The following is a 21,566-nucleotide window of genomic DNA, read 5'->3' as shown; positions in this document are numbered from 1 at the left end:
TAAAACCTGGAACAGTGATTCTGTTTCTGTGTTTGTGATCAGTACGTGCACACACTGACTATACAAACCATACACTAGTAAAATGGTTCCAATAAGGACAGACGGAAATGACTGAATTATTCCCTAGATGAAGGAACAAAACTAGTTGTTAATTGGAGCCATTTTCTCTCCACTGTACAATTTCATTTCCTTTAAAGCACTGGCAAAAATAATCTCTGCTGGCCAAGTGCATAGGGGTAGCACTTACCTATTACAGTGTGCGAGGAACGCCTCAAGATCTATAAGATAGTACAAAGAAATCACTTAGAATTTTAGCATTCTTCTTCAGAACCTTCTAGCAATTCTCAGTCTCCAGGACTTCCTTGAAGTTCTATGATAAGGTGATAACTGTTTTTCAAATTTGTTTGCCTGGGAATTCTCATTCTTCAATCGTGATTTTCTTGTTTACATAAGCATCCATCCATATATGTTCACTCTCAGAGTTGCAGAGTGATATTCCGTCTCCTTCTGACCAGATCGAGGTGGCTGCTGACAGCCTGCTAGTCTGTGAAGCCAGTCTGCCATCTCTTTCTAGCTGCATTTAAATCTGGTCGTTCTGTGGCTATATGCAGTTCTCCTGCTGCTGATTCATGGCTTAGATTCTTAAAATGATTTTGTTCTGTTCAAAGATTTATTGTGTTTATTAACTCTGAAATCCATATCTCCCAAATTTTCTTCCTTTTTTTTTTTTTCAAAAACAGAAACTTAGCCAAGAGCAAAGCAAAGCAAAGCAAAGCAAAGCAGTACATATCATTTCACCCTGCTTCTTTGCAAGAGGATAGCCCTGACTTGCTTCTAGTCCCTCTGTCTCTGCAGGAAGAACTCAGTCTGCGAACACACTGCTTTAATGTGCAGGTGCTTTTCATGTTTAGTGTCCCATTACTCACAAAACTCTGGGCACTGCCTGATGTCCAGAGCTACGTCAACGATTAAACATGCTGATACTCAACTTTCCAGTTACTTTCTGGTGGAAATTTTCTATGTTAAAAGAATATTTTTAAAAGTAAATGTTTGAATCCCTGGAAAACGTTGTTTTTAGTGTATTTTTGTTATTGTCTTTGAGGTGCAATGTGACCATATTTCCGAGGTTAGGCTCAACCTCAGCTTATCTGCTTCTGTTTCCTAAGTTCTAGGATAACAGGCACATGCTGCCACACATGAATGTTAAAAAAAATCAAGAAAACACTTTTAAACACATACACACACACACACACACACACACACACACACACACACACACACACGCATAAAGTGGAGATGAATATGTTCCTGATATGTCTTAGTCTTCTATAAATTTTCAATACTGTTGATTGAACAGGTTCAGTTCATGTAATTGTGCAAGCTGTTTTTTGGGTGCACTTGCATAGGTTTTTCTCGCCGCCATTGAGGACAGCCCCAGTTTTCCTTCCCATGGATCTCTGCCCCCTATTCTCCACCTCACTTCTACTGATGATCTTTTACATAGCAACCTTAAGTAAACTGCGTCATTCTAAACATCCTCCAGCCCAGTGTGCTCACCCAGGCCAACACTATTAAGATTCCTAACCCCCAGGAAGTCACTGATAAACCATTATCACCAAAAGGTCATACTTTACCCGACTCTATTTCGTCACAAGTGTAGAATGGCATGTAGCCACTGTTGTATTAGCATCTGGTGCAATGTGACTGTTCTAAAGACCTCTCTCTTACTTGTCCATCCCTCTTCACACAAGCCCAGCCCATACCAGTTCCTCCTTATCTGTATAGTTATGCATTTTCCATGGGTACACGGATCCTTTGTAGAATCATGCCCTTCATTTAGACACAGATGCTTTACACCTCTTTGTGTCTTTTCTTGGGTAGATGGCTCACTTCTTTTTGGTAGTAGATAATATTCTAGTCCCTGGATGTGATATAATCATATCTACTGACACATCTTCTCTATTTCAAAGTGCTGATAATTGTGAATAAAGCTGATGTCAAGTATCCATGTGTTGGTTTTATTTATTTATTACACATGGATGTAAAATTTTAATTCCTTGGTATAAACGTCAAATAGTGTGACTGCTGAATTATACCTTAAGAGTGTGTTTGTTATTCTTAAAAGAAACTGTTAATTTGTCTTCTAAACTTGATACATGTTTTTCATTCCCCTGAGCAATGGTTGAAAGTCAAGTTGCTTGCTTTAGGGAGCTTTGGGTGGCCTCTTAGCCCTTTCAATGGTCAGGCAGTAGGATGCGGGTTGGCCTGCTCTTCCCAAGTAATATATGATGTACAAGTTCCCTCTAGACACTTATTTGCCTACTCTAATCTTAATCAATAAAGATGCTGATTTTTCTTCCTGCTGGGGTTCATGATCTCTTTGTATATTGTGACTAACTGCCTTTTACCATATTATTGCTCATTCACTCCCTACATGCATACATAACAGTTTATGCTTCATTTTCTTAAAAAATTAATTTTTTTTGGGTTTGGAGTACTTCTATAACATTGCTTTTGTCTACTTTTTGAGGTTATAAATCAATTATAACATTTCAACTTTCCCTTTCTTCTCTCCAAACCCTCCCATGTACCCCCCACTCTCCATCAAATTTATGGCTTTGAATTATACTCACTGTTATCACACACATGCATATACCTATATTTCTAAATATAACCTGTTTAGTCTATGTAATATTACTTGTATGTATGTTTTCAGGGCTGACCATTTGGCGCCGAACAGCTAGTTAGTGTACCCTGCCTGGGGAATGCCACTTCTTTCACTACCAGCTTGCCTCAGTTCCCCCCGTTTCTTTGTTTGGTTTGAGGCCTCACAGCTTTTCTCCATCAAGTTTGGAATGTTCTTTTGTATAATAATTTTACAGCTCATATTTGGGCAGCAGTGCTGGTGAGAGATTAGAGCTGTAACTTCTGATAATACTGGGAGACACAGTCTCACAGTAACTCCCTGATCTTCTGGCTCTTATAATCCTTCTTCCATCGTTTCTGAAACATTCCCTGAACCTTAGTTTTAGGAGTTCATTGTATATTAATCCATTGGGACTGGAATCCACAACTCTTTGATTAGCTGTGGTTTTCTGTAATGGTCTCCATCTGTTAAAAAAAATAAGTTTCCTTGATGATCAGTATAGACTATACGTATCTTTGGGAATAAGGACAAATGTGTATACATTGTTCTTAGGGATAATATTGCGGCGTAAATTAGTGGTTGTAGATTCTCCTTCAATAACTATGATTTCACTAGCACTGAGTGCCAAGCATGGCCTTCCTCTTGTTGAGCAAGTCTTTTAAGTCCAATAAGGAGCTGTTGGTTACATCAAGGTAAGCACATCACTTTTGAACTCTTGGAGCTATCATTCCATTCTGGTCATTGATGTGGTTCAAAGGACTCAGTTGTATAGGACTGCCTCCTATGGAAGCTTGCATAATGACTTCTGGCACTAGGAAAGTCCTCAGTGAGGTATAATTCTTGTCAGTTTTAGCTCAGGGGCCTCTGTTTTTGAAATACATGATATCTTCAGCATTAGGGACTTACCTTCCACCTATAGGGGCTAACAAAGAGCAACATCAATATTATGCATGTTTTCGGTGTCTTTTGAACATTCTTGTCCAATAGCACTTCTCAGGTCTCATATTGGATCTTTGTTAAATAGTCTTTAGCTTTTGGGGGGAATGCACAATAAGCCCAGGTAAGAAAAGCTCATTAAACTATATATGTATATTTATATGAGGCATTTCATATATTATAGCTCTTTACTTGGTAAATATCAGTATCTTTCTATGTGGCTTTTTCAGATGTCCTGTGTCTTACCTACCTTCCTCTTCTTGTGTTTGTTTCCCTCTCCTTTCACTAAAGAACACCCTCTCCCATTCTCCATTTCCCCTATCAGACCACCTGTGTCTTACAATTCCTTTTACACTCCACCCAGCCCTGTGTCTACCTTATCCACTGCCCTAAAGATCTTCCCTTCTTCCATTTTTCTGAGCAGATGTCTTGCACCCTGCTATTCCCTCTCTAATTCTCCTGAACCTCCTACCCTGTAAATGGCTGCATTTCCCTTTCCTGGTTTCTGTAGCTATGTCACCCAATGTATGAACATCTGAAAAGCTGGAGCTATGAGCCCCCCATGACACAGAACAAGCAACATTTGATTTTATAGATCTGGATTATCTCACTGAATCTGATCATTTTTAGTTCTATCCACTTACCTGCAAAACTCATGATTTCATTTTTTACAGTGGAATATAATAATTTATTGAATATTCATAGTTTATATGGAATAGTTTTGTAGAATATTTAGGTTGTTTTTGTTGTTTCAGCTATTGTGCATAGAGCAGCAATGAACTTAGCTGAGTTGGTATTTTTGGAATAAGATGAAGAGCCTTGTGGCATATGCCAAAGTGTGGTATACCTGGCTCTTACAGTATATTTACTTTTAGGTTTTTTCGGAGTTCTTCACACTAATTTCTATACTAGCTATACCTGATTGAAAAACCACCAATAATGAATGAGGGTTCCCTTTTCCAAAAATCCCCTCATCTCTGAACTCCTTCCAACACTTGTTATTGGTTGTTCTGCTGATCTTTGCCATTTTGACACAGGTAAGATAAAGTCTCAAAGCTGTTTTGATTTCCATTTTCCCAATTTCCAGGGAAATAAAGCTTGTACCATTGGTTTTTCTTTTTGTTTTTTTTTTTTTTTTTTTTTTTTTTTTTTCTTCAAGGATTCTGCCTTTGGTGCTGTATCCATGCCCACAATCATTTGTGGTTTCTCATTTGATGTTTTACTTTTACCTAGGATGCATTTTTCACTTAATTTTTGGAGAGTGCATACACACACACATTAATGGGCTGTCTACTCCATACTATTAAATCTTTTGGCTCTATTTATTTTTCCAACATCAGACTGTCTTGATTGCATTATAGTGAGTCTTAAAGTCAGCTAGTACAAGAATTCTAGATGTATTTTCTTTCTTTTATATTATATTGGCTATTTTTGGTACCCCTGTCTGCTTCCTTCCTTATATCTTCAACATTCTATGTCTTTATATAACCACTTCTGGTATTTTAAGAAGTCATATTATCTACACTAATGTAAGAGTTAACATTTGGTTGAGTACTTCTTAAATTCTAGGCAAAATGCAAATTAATATTCAGGTAAAATCCACTGCATAATTGCTATAATTATTTTTGTATTTCAGATAAGGAAGCTTATATTCAGTTAAAAAATATTAGGAAATACCCTGTAGTTACTGAGGCAGTGAGTAATGACACATGGTGTTATGCTTCAGAGAGGTATAATGATGTCTCGTTACCTACAGATGAGCCAACTTCTGATAATGAAGTTACACAACTTAGCTAGGTAATAAAGAAAAAAAGAATGCATATCAATTGGACCTTTACTAACCATGCCATGCACACACTAAGACCATCCTAAGTATTAGATGTCCTCTTATTTCTTTTAAAAATAGTCTTTCAACGGTCTCATACATGTATGCAATGTATTTTGGTCTTATCTATTCCCCAATATCTTACCTTACAAGTCACCATAGTACCCACAATAACATCTCCCTCTGAATTTCATGTCCTTATACTCTCTTTCTCTCTTTTCTCCTCCTTTTGTCTCTTCCTTTCCCTTCTCTTCTCTTACCTCCTCCTTCTCCCCCCACCCCATTCTTCTCTTCTCTACCTCTTCATCCTCACTGCCATCTGACTGAGTACAAATAGTGGTTACCATATTCACAATAGTGTGAGGTTAGGGCAGTTTACTAAGAAAGATGTCTCTTTTGCTCAACACCTACCAACTGACAAAACTACAGATAGTAGTGAGGTCTGGGATCCTCTGTAGGGCAACTGTAGATGTCGTGAGTTCTTGTTATGTCCAGAAGACAAAATTTTATAGCCCTTCTTCCCATCTTCTAGCTCTTAAACTCTTCCTACCCATTCTTTCCTTATGGAAAGAGGCGTGGATGTGGCGAGGTTGATACAGATGCTGCATCTGTGTCTGAGTACTCACAGTTGCTGATTCTCAGCACTTTGACCAGTTATGAGTCTCGGTATTAAAGGCTCTACTGCTGAAGAACATAAAAAAAAAATCATTGTCAAACTGATCAGGAAACCCCTTCTTGGCTACCTACACTTTCAGTACTACAAAGTGTAATCTTTTGGCAAAAGGTGTCAGTGGTCGTACCTGGCACTACACCCTGAATACTATAATACTAACCTGCCAGGCAAGTTGTGCTCCCTGCTAGGTAGTTGCACTATGGTTATGCAGGTAACCAACTGGATTTTAATTAGATTTGAGAATTTCTCCATAGGAAGTACATCATGTCTGCTACTGAAGACATCAAAAGGCCATGACTAAGGTCATAGGTCCTAACATGAAACTTACTATGTTATTTTCAAGTGTAATGATCATGTTGTTGAATTATCTCCTTCATATTTATGTTTATGCTTATATATTTGTGGTGTTCTATGAATTAACATTTTAAAACAGTCATTACCAAGTATCTTCTTTTAATGAGCTTATTGTGTGGAGAGACTTCTAATAAAGAGATAAGTTGAAATACAATAGGTTCTATTTAAGAACATTTTTGTGTATACGTGTTTTGGCTGCATGCATGTCTCTATATCATGCATGTGCCTGCTAACTATGGAGCTTAGAGGACTACATTATATCCCTTGGAACTGGAGTTAATCATGGCGATGAAGCAACATGTGATGCTGGGAATCCATTCCCAGTCCTCTTGAGAGAACAGTAAATATTCTTAAAGCCTGAGTAAGCTCTCTAGCCCCATATAATAGGACCTTTAAAAGAGTCCTAGACTAGAGTCTATATATATCATCTGTAAAATGAGCACATCACATTGTGAGGAAATCATGATGTAAAAAAATATTATTCAGAAATGAAGTAAAGGAGGAATAGTTTAGACATAAATTCAGGTGTTTATACAACTTACATGCTAAACATCTCCAGTGAAACTGTTAATAATTATGATTAACTTAGTAAAACAAAACCTTTCTTTTCCTTGCACTTAGGTTTAAAACAAGAATTTTTAGTATAAAGCCACATGTACTCTAAGTTGCTACTAGAACTTGTCTAAAAGAAAAATCCTTTTTATTCTGGTTTATGACTCATGAGACTGACCTCTTGACTCTCAAGATTTAAAAGGTATTTTTTATTCTTTTTCATGATGATAAATTTTTGACTATGGAACCATACACCTTTTATCCTATTTTTCAATCATTAATGTTTCTGTGAATATTGGTCAAAGATACTTTGTCTTTCCTGGTTCCTGGCTTCAAAAACATGAAAAGTAACTTTTCACACTTTCACCCCATGGCCATGTAAAATGTAAATACAAGACAGGACTATTCAACCAGCTGCTGAAGTATCTTGAGTGATGACCCAAAAGGACAGTTTGAATGATTTTATAAAGTGGGGACAGCAAAATGGCTTGGTGGGTACAGGCACTTTGCTGCCAAATATGAAAACTTGAAGTCCATCTTTAGATCCCACACGGTGAGAGGAAAGAACCGACTTCTAAAAGCTGTCCACTGACCTCCAAGGGTTTTACAACCTCTCTGAGTCACGTACATTTAAAAACATCTTTAAGGAGCACTAACTTTACATTAAATTGTAGGGAATTTTGGTCTTTGCTCTCTTGAAAATCATATAAGCTGCTTATAAGTTTGTAACATGGGGGAAAGGCACAGAAACATGCTATACTGGAAAAAAATCTATTTAATGCTCTAAGATGCAAGTCACTTACGCTTTAAGGAAGGGCAACAGTGTATATCAGAGAGTGTTGACAATCCCTGTGTAAGACTGTCTGGGGAGCGGAGCTCATGGTGAAGCTGCGTTTCCCAGTGTTCTCTGTGCTGGCAAGCCTGGACATCCTGGTAGCACAGCCTTTTGTTTGTGCTGAAGAGAGGATGAATACTCTGTGTAAATAATTGTAATTATCTTCTCAATGAAGAAACATAAACTTGGAATGCAGCACTGTTTTCAGGGGTAAATTGTCAATTTTGGAATGAAAAGGATTTTTTTTTTTTATATTTCAAATGAATAGCTGATGAAAAGTTAATAAATTTCATATAGAGCCACACCTTTTTTCTATAGAGAGCCTTTTTTTTCTCTCATAGATTCAAAACCTTCATTTCTCCTTATGTGGCTTTTATTTTTGTCTGCCTTTCTTTCCCTGAAACATCATCCAGTTAAAATTCTGCCTACTCTGTTTTCTCTATTGCCAGTAGCTTAGACTCATGAAAAGAGCTAAGAAAAAGTGCACTGTATACAAAATTATAGTTGGATTTATGAGTGCATGATTTCATATAAAGTTAGTGAATATCTGTAGTGATCAATACATAAAAGTCAGATGTTAAACCTTGAAAAATTTATAACAGATCACTTAGCTAGATGCTATATTGTTTGTTTTTGTAGTTATTCTGTGAACTGAAGCCTTGTATATATAATGGAGATATTTATGGGGAAAAAATTGCAGTGTAGGGCTTGTGATGTTCACTTTAAAATTAACTTTAAAATTAACTCTACTTGAATCAAGAGAGTCTGTATAAGTAGAGTCTCAGGTGACTGAGAAAATTAGCTATTTGCTGGTGGCCTTTGAGTTATTGGGTTTGGAATTCCTGGAAAGTGAGTGCTGAAGACATTATATTTATGCCTTTATCCTTTCTCTCATTCTATAGTCAGTATAGTTGCTCCTAAGTTGGAAACTTTCCTTCTGCTTTTGGATGTAGTATTTCAATACAATTCCTGTAAACAGCAGTAGTTTCTTTATGATTGTCATGATTTGTCTGTCAGGTCTGATATCTGTCTGATAACAGCTTAACTGAGGAAGAAGGTGTGGCAAATATTTTCACCCACTGACTTATGCACAGTCAATTTGGTGATATACTGGCCTTAGTTAAATATACTCAGGGAATTAATTGTATGTGAGAACACAGGATGAAGCTGACCACAGACTTATGTCATAGATGTCACTGATGTGCTTATTCAACTTCGTCATAGTTGCTTAGAGATCAAATGTTTCCAGGGATGTCAACAATATTTCATAGGATTTTAAAGCACCATGGTAGACGAATTACTTACTTAAATTATTTTTTTTTCATTGCACACCTTTATTTTCAAATTTTCCCATAAAACATTCAATGAATTCAGTAAATGCACCATTCACTCATCTTAATTGATGTAATATATTGGTATTATGAGTTAGCTTTTGATGAGTCTAGTGTTAATGGTTAATATTTTTTCATATAAATCAATAGTTTTAGAAGTGTGAACATTACCAGAAATTAAATTAACTAAACTAATTAAGTAATTTATACTAGAATAAAAAAAGAGTTTAAACTTGCCAATGGTATCTCTTTTATAGTGTAGTTATTTCTATGTCCTTGAAGGGTTTATTCTGGCATGTAATGTCAGTTTGGAAATACCAGATAATACTGCATGTCTGTTCATTTCCTCACAGTCTACGTTCAGTGATTAAATAGCAGTAGCTTGAAACAACTATGATGGGCATGTTTGACACAGAAACCAGAAAATACCGTTATCAGGGCTTAGTTTATTCTTTTATCCATCTGTATAGCAAAGAATTTGAATTCTCAGTTTAGTGATCAAAATTTATACATAGGCGATAAAATTTTTAACATGTAGTAAATCAAGCGCCATATCAATACACACAATTATTTAGAAAATAGTGGGTGATTGAGCTGAAATTTTACATGTCATATCACAAACCAATAAAAGCCATAGGCTATCTAAGCATAGAGGTCTATGAAAACATTCTGTGACAATTAGTCTCCTACATGGAATTTACTATAAAAATATATGTAATAATAATTATTATTTTCATATAAAGTTATAAACCATATATTTTTATGTGAATAAAGTTTATAACCTTATACAATTATGTACCTATTATATCAGATATTTGCCTAATGTTTACTAGACCATATCATACCTGCTTCTATTATATTATACTTTGAGCCACTTAGCAACACTACTCAATATTAATGTTTATGTAGATGATTTGATTGACTACAATTTGTGTTATCCCCTTCCATAATGTGGGGTGCCAAACATATGGCCTCATGTATACAAGGCAAGTTCTTTGCCTCTGATCTACATAATGACTCATCCCCTTCTCTTACTTTCTTCCAATACTTCTTTATAGCCCAAATTCTAATTACATATTACATTTTAACAGTGTTATCAAAAAACAATTCAGATGCCATATCATTTACCATTTTAAGTGTAAAATTTGATGTTTTCAATAAGTTCAGAGTTGTCCAACAAGTTCAGTTTGTACAATAATCTCTATCACCTAAATTTAGAATAATTTTATTCTTCCTAAAAGACCTTAACCATTATAAGTAGTAAGTCTTTAGTCTCCCTTTTCTAGACTAGAATTGATCAAATTTACATTTGCAGTTATTTCTGTATGCCAGTTCCTTCACATGAATTGAACCATACAATGCATGTTGTTTTGTGTTTTGTTTCTCTCACACAGTGTCTTGTGTTCATTGATGGGCTATTATATCCAAGACTTCATGCTTTGTGTGTCAGAACAGTGATAACTTGTATGGTTATGCCATATTCAGGCATTCCTCATTCCAAAGAAATTTAGACTTATACATTTAGATATTAAAATGTGCTACTATTATGAGAAAAGGAACCAACAAATATGTCTTTGACTTCATCTTCTGTTGGTCATCTGTTGAGCATGCAGATCATCCATAAGGTTTTTTCCCCCACTGAGGCTCCCTCAGAAAAAAACTAAATTTTAATTTGCAAGTCGTTATCAATTGGAGATAGCTTTGAGTTAGGGATCAGGGCATGTCAAGTTTCCTTTCAGTTCTAGGATTCCACCTGCTGCAGACCCATGCAGACTGTTCATGCTGCTACCCTAAGCCCATGGGTATCTAGTTCCATGTCCTTGGTTACCCAGCAACCTTGAGTATGGGTTCCATCTCATGGAGTGGCCCCTAAGTCAACTCGGATATGGAAAGGTTATGCCCTCAAGCTTTGTGCCACCATTACCCTAGCGTATCTTGCAGGCAGGAGCACACCACTGTAGACTGAAAGCGTGTTTGGCTTTCTTATTGTGTAGCATACAGAGTATCTTGGGGATTAAGAACACTAGTGGTTAGTTAGCCCACAGTGGTGAAGGCTCTAGGAGGCACCGATTTGACTTCTTTACATTCCGTGAGTTGTGTAGATGTCGTCTTAGCAATAAAGCCTTGCTGTCTGTAAAGAGCAACCTATGTCTTTGATGACAGTCTAGTTCTTGTGGGATTCCCATAGAAACTGCTTGTCCAACTACTCAATTATATATAGCCAATTTTGATATTAGAAGCTTCATTTTGTGACAGCACAATGCCATGTGAGGACTTTTGCTTTTATTTTTAATCTTTTTTTTTTATAGTCCAGTCCTTATACCCCTTCCCATTCTACCCTCTGACAGTTTCTCATCCCACTCCTCCTCCCCCTAATTTCCCAGAGGATATCCCTTCCCCGACCTCACCAGGCCTCACCACTCCCTGAGGCCTCAAGTCTCTCAAGGGTTAGGTGCATCTTCCCTCACTGAGGCCAGACCAGGTAGTCCTATATCAGCTGGTGTAGTTGCCTGGTTGGTGGCTCAGTGTCTGAAAGATCTCAGGAGTCCAGGTTTGTTGAGACTGCTGATCTTCTTATGGGGTAACACCTCCTCCTCAACTTCTTCCAGCATTTCCCTAATGCAACTATAGAGGTCCCCAGCTTCTGTCCATTGACTGGGAGTGAGTATCTGCTTCTGTCTCAGTCAGCTGATTGTTGGGACTCATGGAGGGCATATATGCTAAGCTCCTGTCTGTAAGTACACTATAGCATCAGTGAGAGTATCAGGTCTTGGATCCTCTCTTTGAGATGGATCCCAATTTGGGCCTGTCACTAGAGCTCCTTTCCCTCAGGCTCTTCTCCGTTTTGTCACTGCAATTCTTTTAGACAGGAACAATTCTGGGTCAGAGTTTTTAATTGTGGGATGGCAACCCATTCCACTTGATGCTCTGTCTTTCTACTGGAGGTGGATTCTACAAGTTCCCTCTCCCCACTGTTGGGCATTTCATCTAAGGTCCCTCCTTTTGAGTATTGAGATTCTCTCACCTCCCAGGTCTCTGGTACATTCTAGAGAGTCCCCTCACCTCCCACCTCCAGAGGTTGTCTGTTGCTATACGTCTCCAACCCAAATAAACCCAAGCAATGAAAACACATTAATATGAGTACATGCTGTGTGCCCAGATTGGGCAGATCTACCACTACACTACCATCTTCCCCATTTATGAGACCCCTTATAACTTGTGGTTTCTCCAGGCCACATGCTTCTGCTCCACTTTCTTTTTTTTTTGTTTTTTTTTTTTTTTTTGTATTTTTGAGACAGGGTTTCTCTGTGCTGCCCTGGCTGTCCTGGAACTCATTTTGTAGACCAGGCTGGCCTCGAACTCAGAAATCCGCCTGCCTCTGCCTCCCAAGTGCTGGGATTAAAGGCGTGAGCCACCACCACCCGGCCTCTGCTCCACTTTCTTTCCACCTCCTCCTCCATCATTCTCTCTCTCTCTCTTTCTCTCTCTCTCTCTTTTCCTCCCTCTCTTCCTCCCTCCATCCCCCCCTCTTTCTCTCCTTCTCACCCACAACCTTCAGCTCTATCTTCCCCTCCTTCTCTGCCCAATCACTGGCTCTAGCTTCTATTTATAAATTGAGGAGGGAAGGTTTACAGGAAATCACCTGAATCCTGACTCATTCATTGTTCAAACCCCCTCCCACGAGAAGGGAATTAGCATTAAATTATGAAATAGCACCAGAGCTATCCACAACAGCTGTATATTTCCCTTGGGCCTTCACTCCTGGTCCTCCCTGAATACCTACCTGATCATGTTCCCCTTTTTCCCTGCCCCTCCCCTCCCTTCTCCCACCCAGTTTCCTCTTATTTCTTAATTTTTTCTCTATGTCTCTGTCTCCTTGTTTCTGTCTATTTACGTCTCTCTCCCTCCCTCCATTGCTGTGTGCTTCTCTCTCTCTTAATTCTAGAGGCCATTTGTGTATGTATTATGGCTTCAAATTTTGTGTTAATGGAATTCCTGAGTGTGGAAATAAGTGGCTCTGTGCATCTGTATCTTGTTTCTTGTGCCTTTGGGGGACTCTTACTTCTGCTGTGTTTGTTGCTGTTCTATTCCAAAGTGTTTATTTTAGTCATATCTTATTGTTGTATATATTATATTATTATATTATGTCATGCACATTATTATTCTTTAGAAGCCTGTTTGTTTTCTAAGGACAGACAGAAAGGAGTAGATACAGAAGGGCGGAGAGGTAGGGAGGAACTGGGATGACCAGAGGAACAAACTGTGATCAGGATATATTGTATGAAAATAATCTATTTGGAATAAATGAAAAACAAAAGAAAAGACTTCATGATTAATAAAGAAATGTAGAGGAGAATAAGATGTTCAAAGTGGAGAAATGCACAATTTAAATATGTAAATGTGGAAAGAGATTTCTGTACTAAAAAAACTTAGCAATGACTATGTATCTAGAAGAAGAAAGTGCACATAACCAGGCTGAAAAAGTTGAGGTCCAAATGTTCAAAACCTTGGATTATTCAGGGAGTGTAACTGTTCATCAATTATTGACTGGATATAACTATCTCTTCACATATTGAAAACAAATGTAAGATAATAGTATTATATACAATATTTTCATTCAGCATCATTTTTGGAATATATTTATAATATACTAATATACTAATTATTTTATGTTGCTGTAATAAAATACCCTCAAAAGAACACAAGAAAGGAAGAAAGGAAAGAAGAAAGAAAGAAAAAGAGAGAAAGAAAGCACAGCACAGGGAAAGATGCTGCTATTGATGTCTGTGCGAATATTGTGTAGACCTGGTTTATCTGGTTCATCATCACCCTTGAATATAGATCTGTGTAGACAAGCTCATAATCTGACGAATCTGTTTAATAAATGTTGAGTTCCTGCTGAATTATCAGCAGAGTCCCTGTATAATTTAGCATTCCAGTCAGCATGTGTGAGGACTCTAAGGTCTCTAAATTCTTACTACAGATTTTCATTCTGGCAATACCAGTGCATGGGAAGTGTTGACTCACTCTTCTTCAGATGTATACTTCCCTATCTCTGACATATAACTTACTTACTTTATATTTATTTGGTATTTAAGCAGCATTTTAAGAAAAAATAGTCATTTCAACTTTGATTTTTTTTATTATTTACTGGAGGATTTCATACTATATATTTAAATTCTATTCCCTCACCCACACCTGGCTCTTCTCAGAGCCACGCTCTCATTCTTTCCCACGTGCTTTTTGCCCTCATGTTTATTGTTGTTGTAAAGCCCATCCAGTCCAAATTGTGCTGTCCATGTACTTGTGAGTGTACAGTCATCCACTGTATCAAGCTTAACCTACCAGGGAATTGCATCCTTAAAGAAAACTTAAGTCACCTCTCACAACAGCTCTTAGTTGCCAATAACCCCTTGGCTAAGGGAAGACTTGATGCCTGACTCCCCTCTCCATGATGGAACTTGCCCTGTCTCGGCCTTCCATCTCACCATGGGAGCACTAACATTATAGAAGTATACCACTACGCCTGGCTTTACTTAGTTTGGGGATTAAAATTCAGGTCCTCAAATGTCTGTATCCAGCACTTTAAGCCATGAATGATCTTCTCAGTCCTTACTGAATAGATTTTAATATCATCATAGAGATCCTTACTAAGAGAGACAGGTAAAAGAAAGCATAAAAAAGACAGGAGAGTGTTCTGAACACACCAAGCATGGAATGTTGGCAGCCAGTCAGAAGCAGAGATTGGTTCACCTTTAGAAGTTCCAGATGAAATGCAGCTTTGTTGACATCATGACTTTAGACTTCTGACCTCCAAGACTATGAAAGAATACACTTGTGGTTTGTTAAACAAATGGCTATAGAGAGTAAGGGAAATTTCTATCCCAGTAATGATTCTATTGTTTCTTTAATATCTATTTCCTGCTCTAGACAGTGAATATCAGCAAGTCCTCAATTATCTATTAGTCTATCTATCTATCTACCTATCTATCTATCTATCTATCTATCTATCTATCTATCTATCTATCTCTATCTATCTATCATGTTGATAATTATATTAACTAATACGGGGCTTGTAAATATTTTGGCTTTTCAGATACTTGATAAAATGTATAGTTCAAAATTTTAGGTTTAGCCATGAAACTAGGTAAGAGTCAAATAAATCTGAGAAAGAAATTACATTACCTGCATTTTTAATGATTATGGTATATGTTTGGTTGTTCAGGAAAGAGACAGGAGTAGACACTGTGCAAATTTTATGATGTATAGAAAAGCAGATAAAGTTTCATGGATGATTTTAGTAATGGACTGCATCAGAGTAGGAAAAATGGATATTCTCTGAGGATGGGAGTACAGGATAGTGTATTTAACAGACAATAGGACTGTGATCAGTTGTGCCTCCCAGACAGTGGCTTTAAGCTGTGTGTTAGCAGACAGGTCACCGTAGAGTTTCATGTAGCCCTTGCTTTGCATTGGTTTTGTGACACATGGCAGAAGTAAAAGCCCGTTATAGAAGGGGTGCCCCAAGATTTTATAGAAGGGTGCAATATATGAAAAAATATTAAAAGAGAGAAAAATAAAAGAGTATGAATTTGAGTGGTTAGGGAAAAGGGAGAATCTGGGGGAAGTTCAGGGAGGGGAAGAATATAATTAAGATATATCATAAATGTAACATAAAAATTAAAAAAGAAGCATGAGAAAGGGCTGAAGTCAAAATAGAAACTCTTTGAGTATGCTGCTCCAGACTCTGCTACATACAAAGATTATAAGCAAGTAAAATGCTAAATGCAAAAAAAATATAGATGTTGACTTGCTTTTTCATTTTGCAGTAGCTTAGTCTGTTAGGGTTTGCCAGTGGAGACTCATTGACTACTTAGAACTTTCACTTGGAGTAATCGCCCTCATATGCTATTTTTAATCTTTAAAACTTTTCTGATATTAAAATCATATAATTACAATTTTTCCTTCCCTCTCCTTCCCCCAAACCCTTCCATTATTTTTCTTATTCATGGTCTCTGTTTTTCATATGCACACACACACACACACACACACACACACACACACACGCTCGCGCGTGCAGACACGTGTGTGTGTGTGTGTGTGTGTGTGTGTGTGTGTGTGTGTGTGTGTGCGCATCTCCTCCTTAGACTATATTATGTTACTTGATTTTTTTTCCCAGAAATTACTATTTGTTATTGGATAATCACGTGTTGTGCTTTTCCTGGGAAAACTATTTTATGTTGTTTTCAAGCAACAATGGCAAGTACATATTGTACAACATTAAACATTTTCAGGATCCATGAAGAACACTATGTGTATGTGTTCATGCATATAGTTTTGCATGTGAGTGTGTATGTGCATGTGAATGTGGGTATGGATGGGCCATCACATACAATTAACTTTTTCATGGAATATTAGTTTTTCTACTATCTCAAGTCTACCACTTAGTATGACTTAGCACACATTGTAAATCTTTACTGTTGGTTGGACTTCCTTCTGCCAAGAATTAAAAAGCTCACTGTATGTCATGTTGTATTTCTTTCAAGGAGTTACCTGAATAGGAGATAACAAGGTGACCCTTGGCATTCCCACAGGACCTTTATGATATTGTAATGTGATCATTAAGATGACACCTGCTGCTAGCATTCACTGAGGGTTTACAATTGGACGGAGACTGGGTCATGTGCTTACATACCTGATTTCCTTAGTGCTCACAATAGTCTTGTGAAACAGCTTCTATTGTCTCCAATTTGCAGCTGTGAAAACTTGAACTCAGAGATGCAGAAGTAATTTGCTCAAAAAAATAACGCAGTTTTTATTTGGGAGATCCACTGTTCCTGCCAGGTATTTTTAGAGCAGTGGCTCTCATCCTTCCAAACTCTGTGACCCTTTAAGACAGTGCCTCATGGCATGGTAACCCTCAACAAATTGAGTAGGATCTAGAATGAAATGACTGCAGTAAAAATTACCGTGTGCTAACATGTAATTTATAATTCAAAAGTTATGCTGATGGCTAGGAAATCATTATAAGAATCCAAAAGGTGGAACTGATAAATAAATGATTTACTTGTTATTAACCATGATTTTGCTAACATTTTATAACTCAGTATGTGTAATACAGAGTTATGGGATTACTAGATATGGTGGTGTCTGCAGTGGGCATGAGAGATGGAAGCCAGCCTGAGCTACATAGAAAAATATTGTTTACAAAAAAGAAAAAAGCATGATTTCATTCAAGCATTTTTTTGATTTTTCTTGGAGATGATTTGGTTCATTTTGCTAAAATATTTTGGTTAATTTCATCTGTTAAGTGAAAATAATTTCATTAATGTTATGTGTTTCTGTTTGTTTCTTTTGTTCTCTTTTTTGTTGTGGATGTATCGTTTTATCTCCAGGATGGCGTAGGAGTTGATGAGAAGCTTTCTTTACGGCGAGTGGCTGTGGTTGAAGATTTCTTTGACATCATCTATTCCATGCATGTGGAGACAGGGCCGAATGGAGAGCAAATCCGGAAACATGCTGGGCAGAAGAGAACTTACAAAGCAGTAAGTGTGAGACAGAGAGAGAGAGAGAGAGAGAGAGAGAGAGAGAGAGAGAGAGAGAGAGAGAGAGAGAGAGAGAGAGAGAGAGAGAGAGAGAGAGGATAAGCATTTTGAGTCCTGTTACTATGTTTACATGTTGACATGAGTTCAGTTAGAAGTCCATTCAGTCCTTGATCACATTAGGGCAGAACAAATTCTTATGCCATAATTTATTATTGGCTGTTTTAGTCATAGGTTCACAAGTTTATTTCATCAGTTTAAACCTGTCTGTAGAATTCTTACATTATATTCTTTAAATATATATATATATATATAAAACATAATATTCCCAGTTAGAAACCTATAAAGAAGAAGGCATATTTGAAATGTGTGTTCAGTATATCATAATACATATACTATGGACTGGGAGATAAGAACTTCTTACAATTGAAATTATTCGATTTCTTCCATCTCAAGTCATACTAATGTATTTATATATTTTCTATTCCATCTTATAGCAACATTGATAAGAAAAACATACATTATTTTATGTTATTTTATGTCTTAATTTCCATGAACAGAATATTAAAATATGCTATTTTCATAGTATCATGCTCCTGAGCATTTAAAAATTGAAGTATATGATTTTATTATAAATTATGTGAAAAGTATATTTAATTAACTATTTGAGAGTGGGAAATATATTTTCAAAATGGAGTTATATTTTAGTTTTGAAGTTATTAATTTAATCTACAGTTTGATATACACATTTTAATCTATATTTTATTTAATTAAAACTTTATAAAACCATATTACTATAGATATTTTACCTGATCTAGCAAATTTGAAGAGTAATTACCTTTTGCCAATACAAGCAAAATGTACATTGTAAGAGCTTTCTCAACAGTGGGGATAATGTTCTTTTTATGAATTCTTATTGAACTTCACTTTTGGCTACCGTTATATGAACTGTTTTCAGCTATCTTGATACACAATATCAGTCTGGATCCATTTTTTTTTCAGATACAGAAAAATGTGTGAAATGCTCAAAGTTTCAAATACAGGTACATATGTTTGAAAATTAGCTCTGAGCATAAGAAAATAGCTTCTTTTCATAACTATTTTTTGCTATATTGCCAGGGTCATATTAAGTCTTTGTAGTTGCATAATAACCCTTAATACAATGTTATTTATCCCTCTTTCTATACGATTTTGTTTCTTGGCTGTTTCTAAATTGCATGGTTTGTGGGCAGTCCCCAGTGTAAGTTTTCCTTACATAATTCTGCCACAAAAACTTCCTTTTGACCTACGCACCCCAGGAGACATTCTTACCATGACTAACGAAAGTGACCAAGCCCTTGAGAGATTTTATGTAGACTAATATCACTGAACATGCTTATTTCTCCTGTCTGCTAAACCAGGATTGTTCCTCTGGATAGTAATACAAAAATTATATATTGATCTACTAATATCACTAACTGTGGACTCTTGGGGGTAATGAACTACCTATGTGAACTTGACAGGATATTATGAAGCAGGAACATACAAATTCAATTATATTAAATGAAACTAAAAACCCAAAATGAAATTTAAAAATGAGGGTAAGGTACCTTCATTGTTGGTAGTAGCAGTCACTCACCTTAGCCACCAAAAGCAATTTGAAATAACTTAGCTTTTAAAATGAATTTATCAAAAGACCTTAAATTCAAGTGGAAGCATGATCCAAGCTTTTGCCTCATGTTAAGTGACTATGAATAATCTATGTCCATTGCTCATACTAAACATTTACAATGAATTGGTAACTATTTCTAACAAGCACAATTTGGTATCAATATTTCATGAAGCATTTTCTGCATTGTGTGGTTGGGGAAAAATTTTTGAAACCAAAACAGCACTGAAATACCTGATTCCTCTCAAGAATGCCTCATTAGATGAGTCTCTGACTCCTCGGGTTTAATTTTTATTTCCATATTAAAGCTTTATTTCCAGGTCCTAATATCAGGAAAGTTCTTAACTTAAGCTCTTCCTAGTGATCCCTCTCAAATGAATTTTAATTAGGAAAATTTCCATTTCATATAGCTGTAATTCAATACAGGAAAAAAATTCTACAGAGCCAGTGAAACTGTACATAGGACTATACAATGAGTGGACTGTAATGATAAAATTAATATAAATGTGCAATTAGTGGAGCATAAAACAGAAGTGTAATTGGAAAGGAATAACATAGTTTTGTGAGAATCAGAGGCTGTTGGGCCAGAACTTAGTTCTCAGCAGTGCCACTGGTACATGAGCTTGACACCTGTTGCAATGATAAGGGATCCAATCAGGCTTCAGTCTTTTCTTACTTCTAACCCATTAGTACATAGAGCATGTGTAGTTATGTTTATTGACTCTTCTCTCCCCTTTCTACATGGCCAAGAAACCATTCTTGTACAACTAATCATATAAGCATACCGTGTTTTAACAATATTACCAATAGATTTAGTGGTCATTTTATTTACTTTGCCTTTTTGCAAATATTCCTTCTATTTTTTCCACTCTGCAGGAAATGGTGGTCTTTTAATATTGAATTAACTATTGAATGCTATTTGGTTTTCTATCTGCAGTAAATCATTCCTTGAAATATCTAGGCACTAAACCAATTGCAGTTTCTTTCAATCTAATTTGGCTAAAGAAAATTTGGAAGGTAAATAGTCAAACTCAGGAGCTCTGAAAATCCACAAAAATGACACATTTTTGGAATATCTAAGGCCTTTATAATTATTTAAACAGCTATTCATTATATTATAGGATGTTCTTATATTTGAAAAACTTTATATATCAGTAGTTACATAGCATTGGATGCATATCCTGTAATGTATTTGACTATTGTCAATTTATAATTATCTACATAAACATAATAGCCATTTAAGTAGTACTTATGCTTGAGCTTGATACACAGGTTTGTATGGATTTTTGAATGCAGAAATACATTTTAGTGATATGGAATAGTTCTTCAAAATTAATGATACAGTAATAGTATACATATGTAATTTAGAATACTCTCCTCTTCACCCGTCCTTAGTTGTACTTAATTTTGACCTAGATGATTCCACAGTGACACATCACTGTCCCTAGGTGCTTTTTGCCACTCCCACCACTCCCACTCATCACAAGCTAGCACATAGTAGTATATACTAATTAGTAGCATGATCTAGCATGATACACACACACACACACATAAACACAGAAACACACACATGTCAGTAATGACATTTATTTACTTCATGGTAGAGAACACATGCTACAGTAAAAGGAAAAAGAAATACTGGAATCCAGACAGACATAGTTCTAAAACTCAGGGTTAGCATTTATTTGCTACCTGTGGTGCTATAGGCAATTAATTACAATTTCTCCCTGCCTTTGAGAAGAGGTAGTGATGTGTATGGTGTGGTAATGGCTGCACATGTAGAAATGGCTTGACACATGATGACTTTGTGCTGAGTGCTATTTTTTTCTCTACCCAATCAGTCCTTGAGATCCTACTAGAAGGGTCTGTCCAAGACAGGTTGGCCCTACTGCCAACACAAGGAGGTTATGGGACTTTCAGTTCCCTGATTTGCTAGTTCTGAAGTTTGTCTTAAGATAACAAATCTTAATATTTCAAAAATTAGTTTTTGATTATTAAGTATTCCTAGAAACTCAACTTAATCTTCTGAAAAATATTAAAAGTGGCTTTTTACTTTTGATGTACTTTCTTAGTGTATGTTAGTTATACCTGATAGTGAAATTCATAACGTTTTCAATTCATAATATATTTCAATCATATTTTTTCACCTATTATCCTCTCTTGCTCTTCCTTCTTTCCCATGAGTCCCACTTTTACTTTCAAATCTTTTTTTTTTTTTTTTT

The 21,566-nt window shown here is 36.4% G+C and overlaps 1 protein-coding gene across 9 annotated transcripts in view; it reads left to right on the top strand.

The window, feature by feature from the left end:
• Nol4 (nucleolar protein 4) overlaps window positions 1-21,566 on the top strand; it is a 322,425-nt gene that overhangs the window by 59,698 nt on the left and 241,161 nt on the right. For 5 of the 9 annotated variants that reach the window (XM_031365083.1, XM_031365084.1, XM_031365085.1 and 2 more), the window contains one exon: window positions 17,550-17,699. In XM_031365083.1, the coding sequence (XP_031220943.1) occupies window positions 17,550-17,699 (150 nt within the window). Of the gene's footprint in view, window positions 1-14,909; window positions 15,021-17,548; window positions 17,700-18,698; window positions 18,740-21,566 lie in introns of those variants that run through there. The other 4 variants (XM_031365092.1, XM_031365086.1, XM_031365089.1 and 1 more) reach the window with 4 other exon arrangements.

The sequence above is a fragment of the Mastomys coucha genome, unplaced genomic scaffold (genome assembly GCF_008632895.1).
Source record: "Mastomys coucha isolate ucsf_1 unplaced genomic scaffold, UCSF_Mcou_1 pScaffold13, whole genome shotgun sequence".
Classification (NCBI taxonomy): Eukaryota; Metazoa; Chordata; class Mammalia; order Rodentia; family Muridae; genus Mastomys; species Mastomys coucha.
The sequence above is the reverse complement of the archived record's forward strand: the minus strand, read 5'-3'. Positions and strand labels throughout refer to the sequence as shown.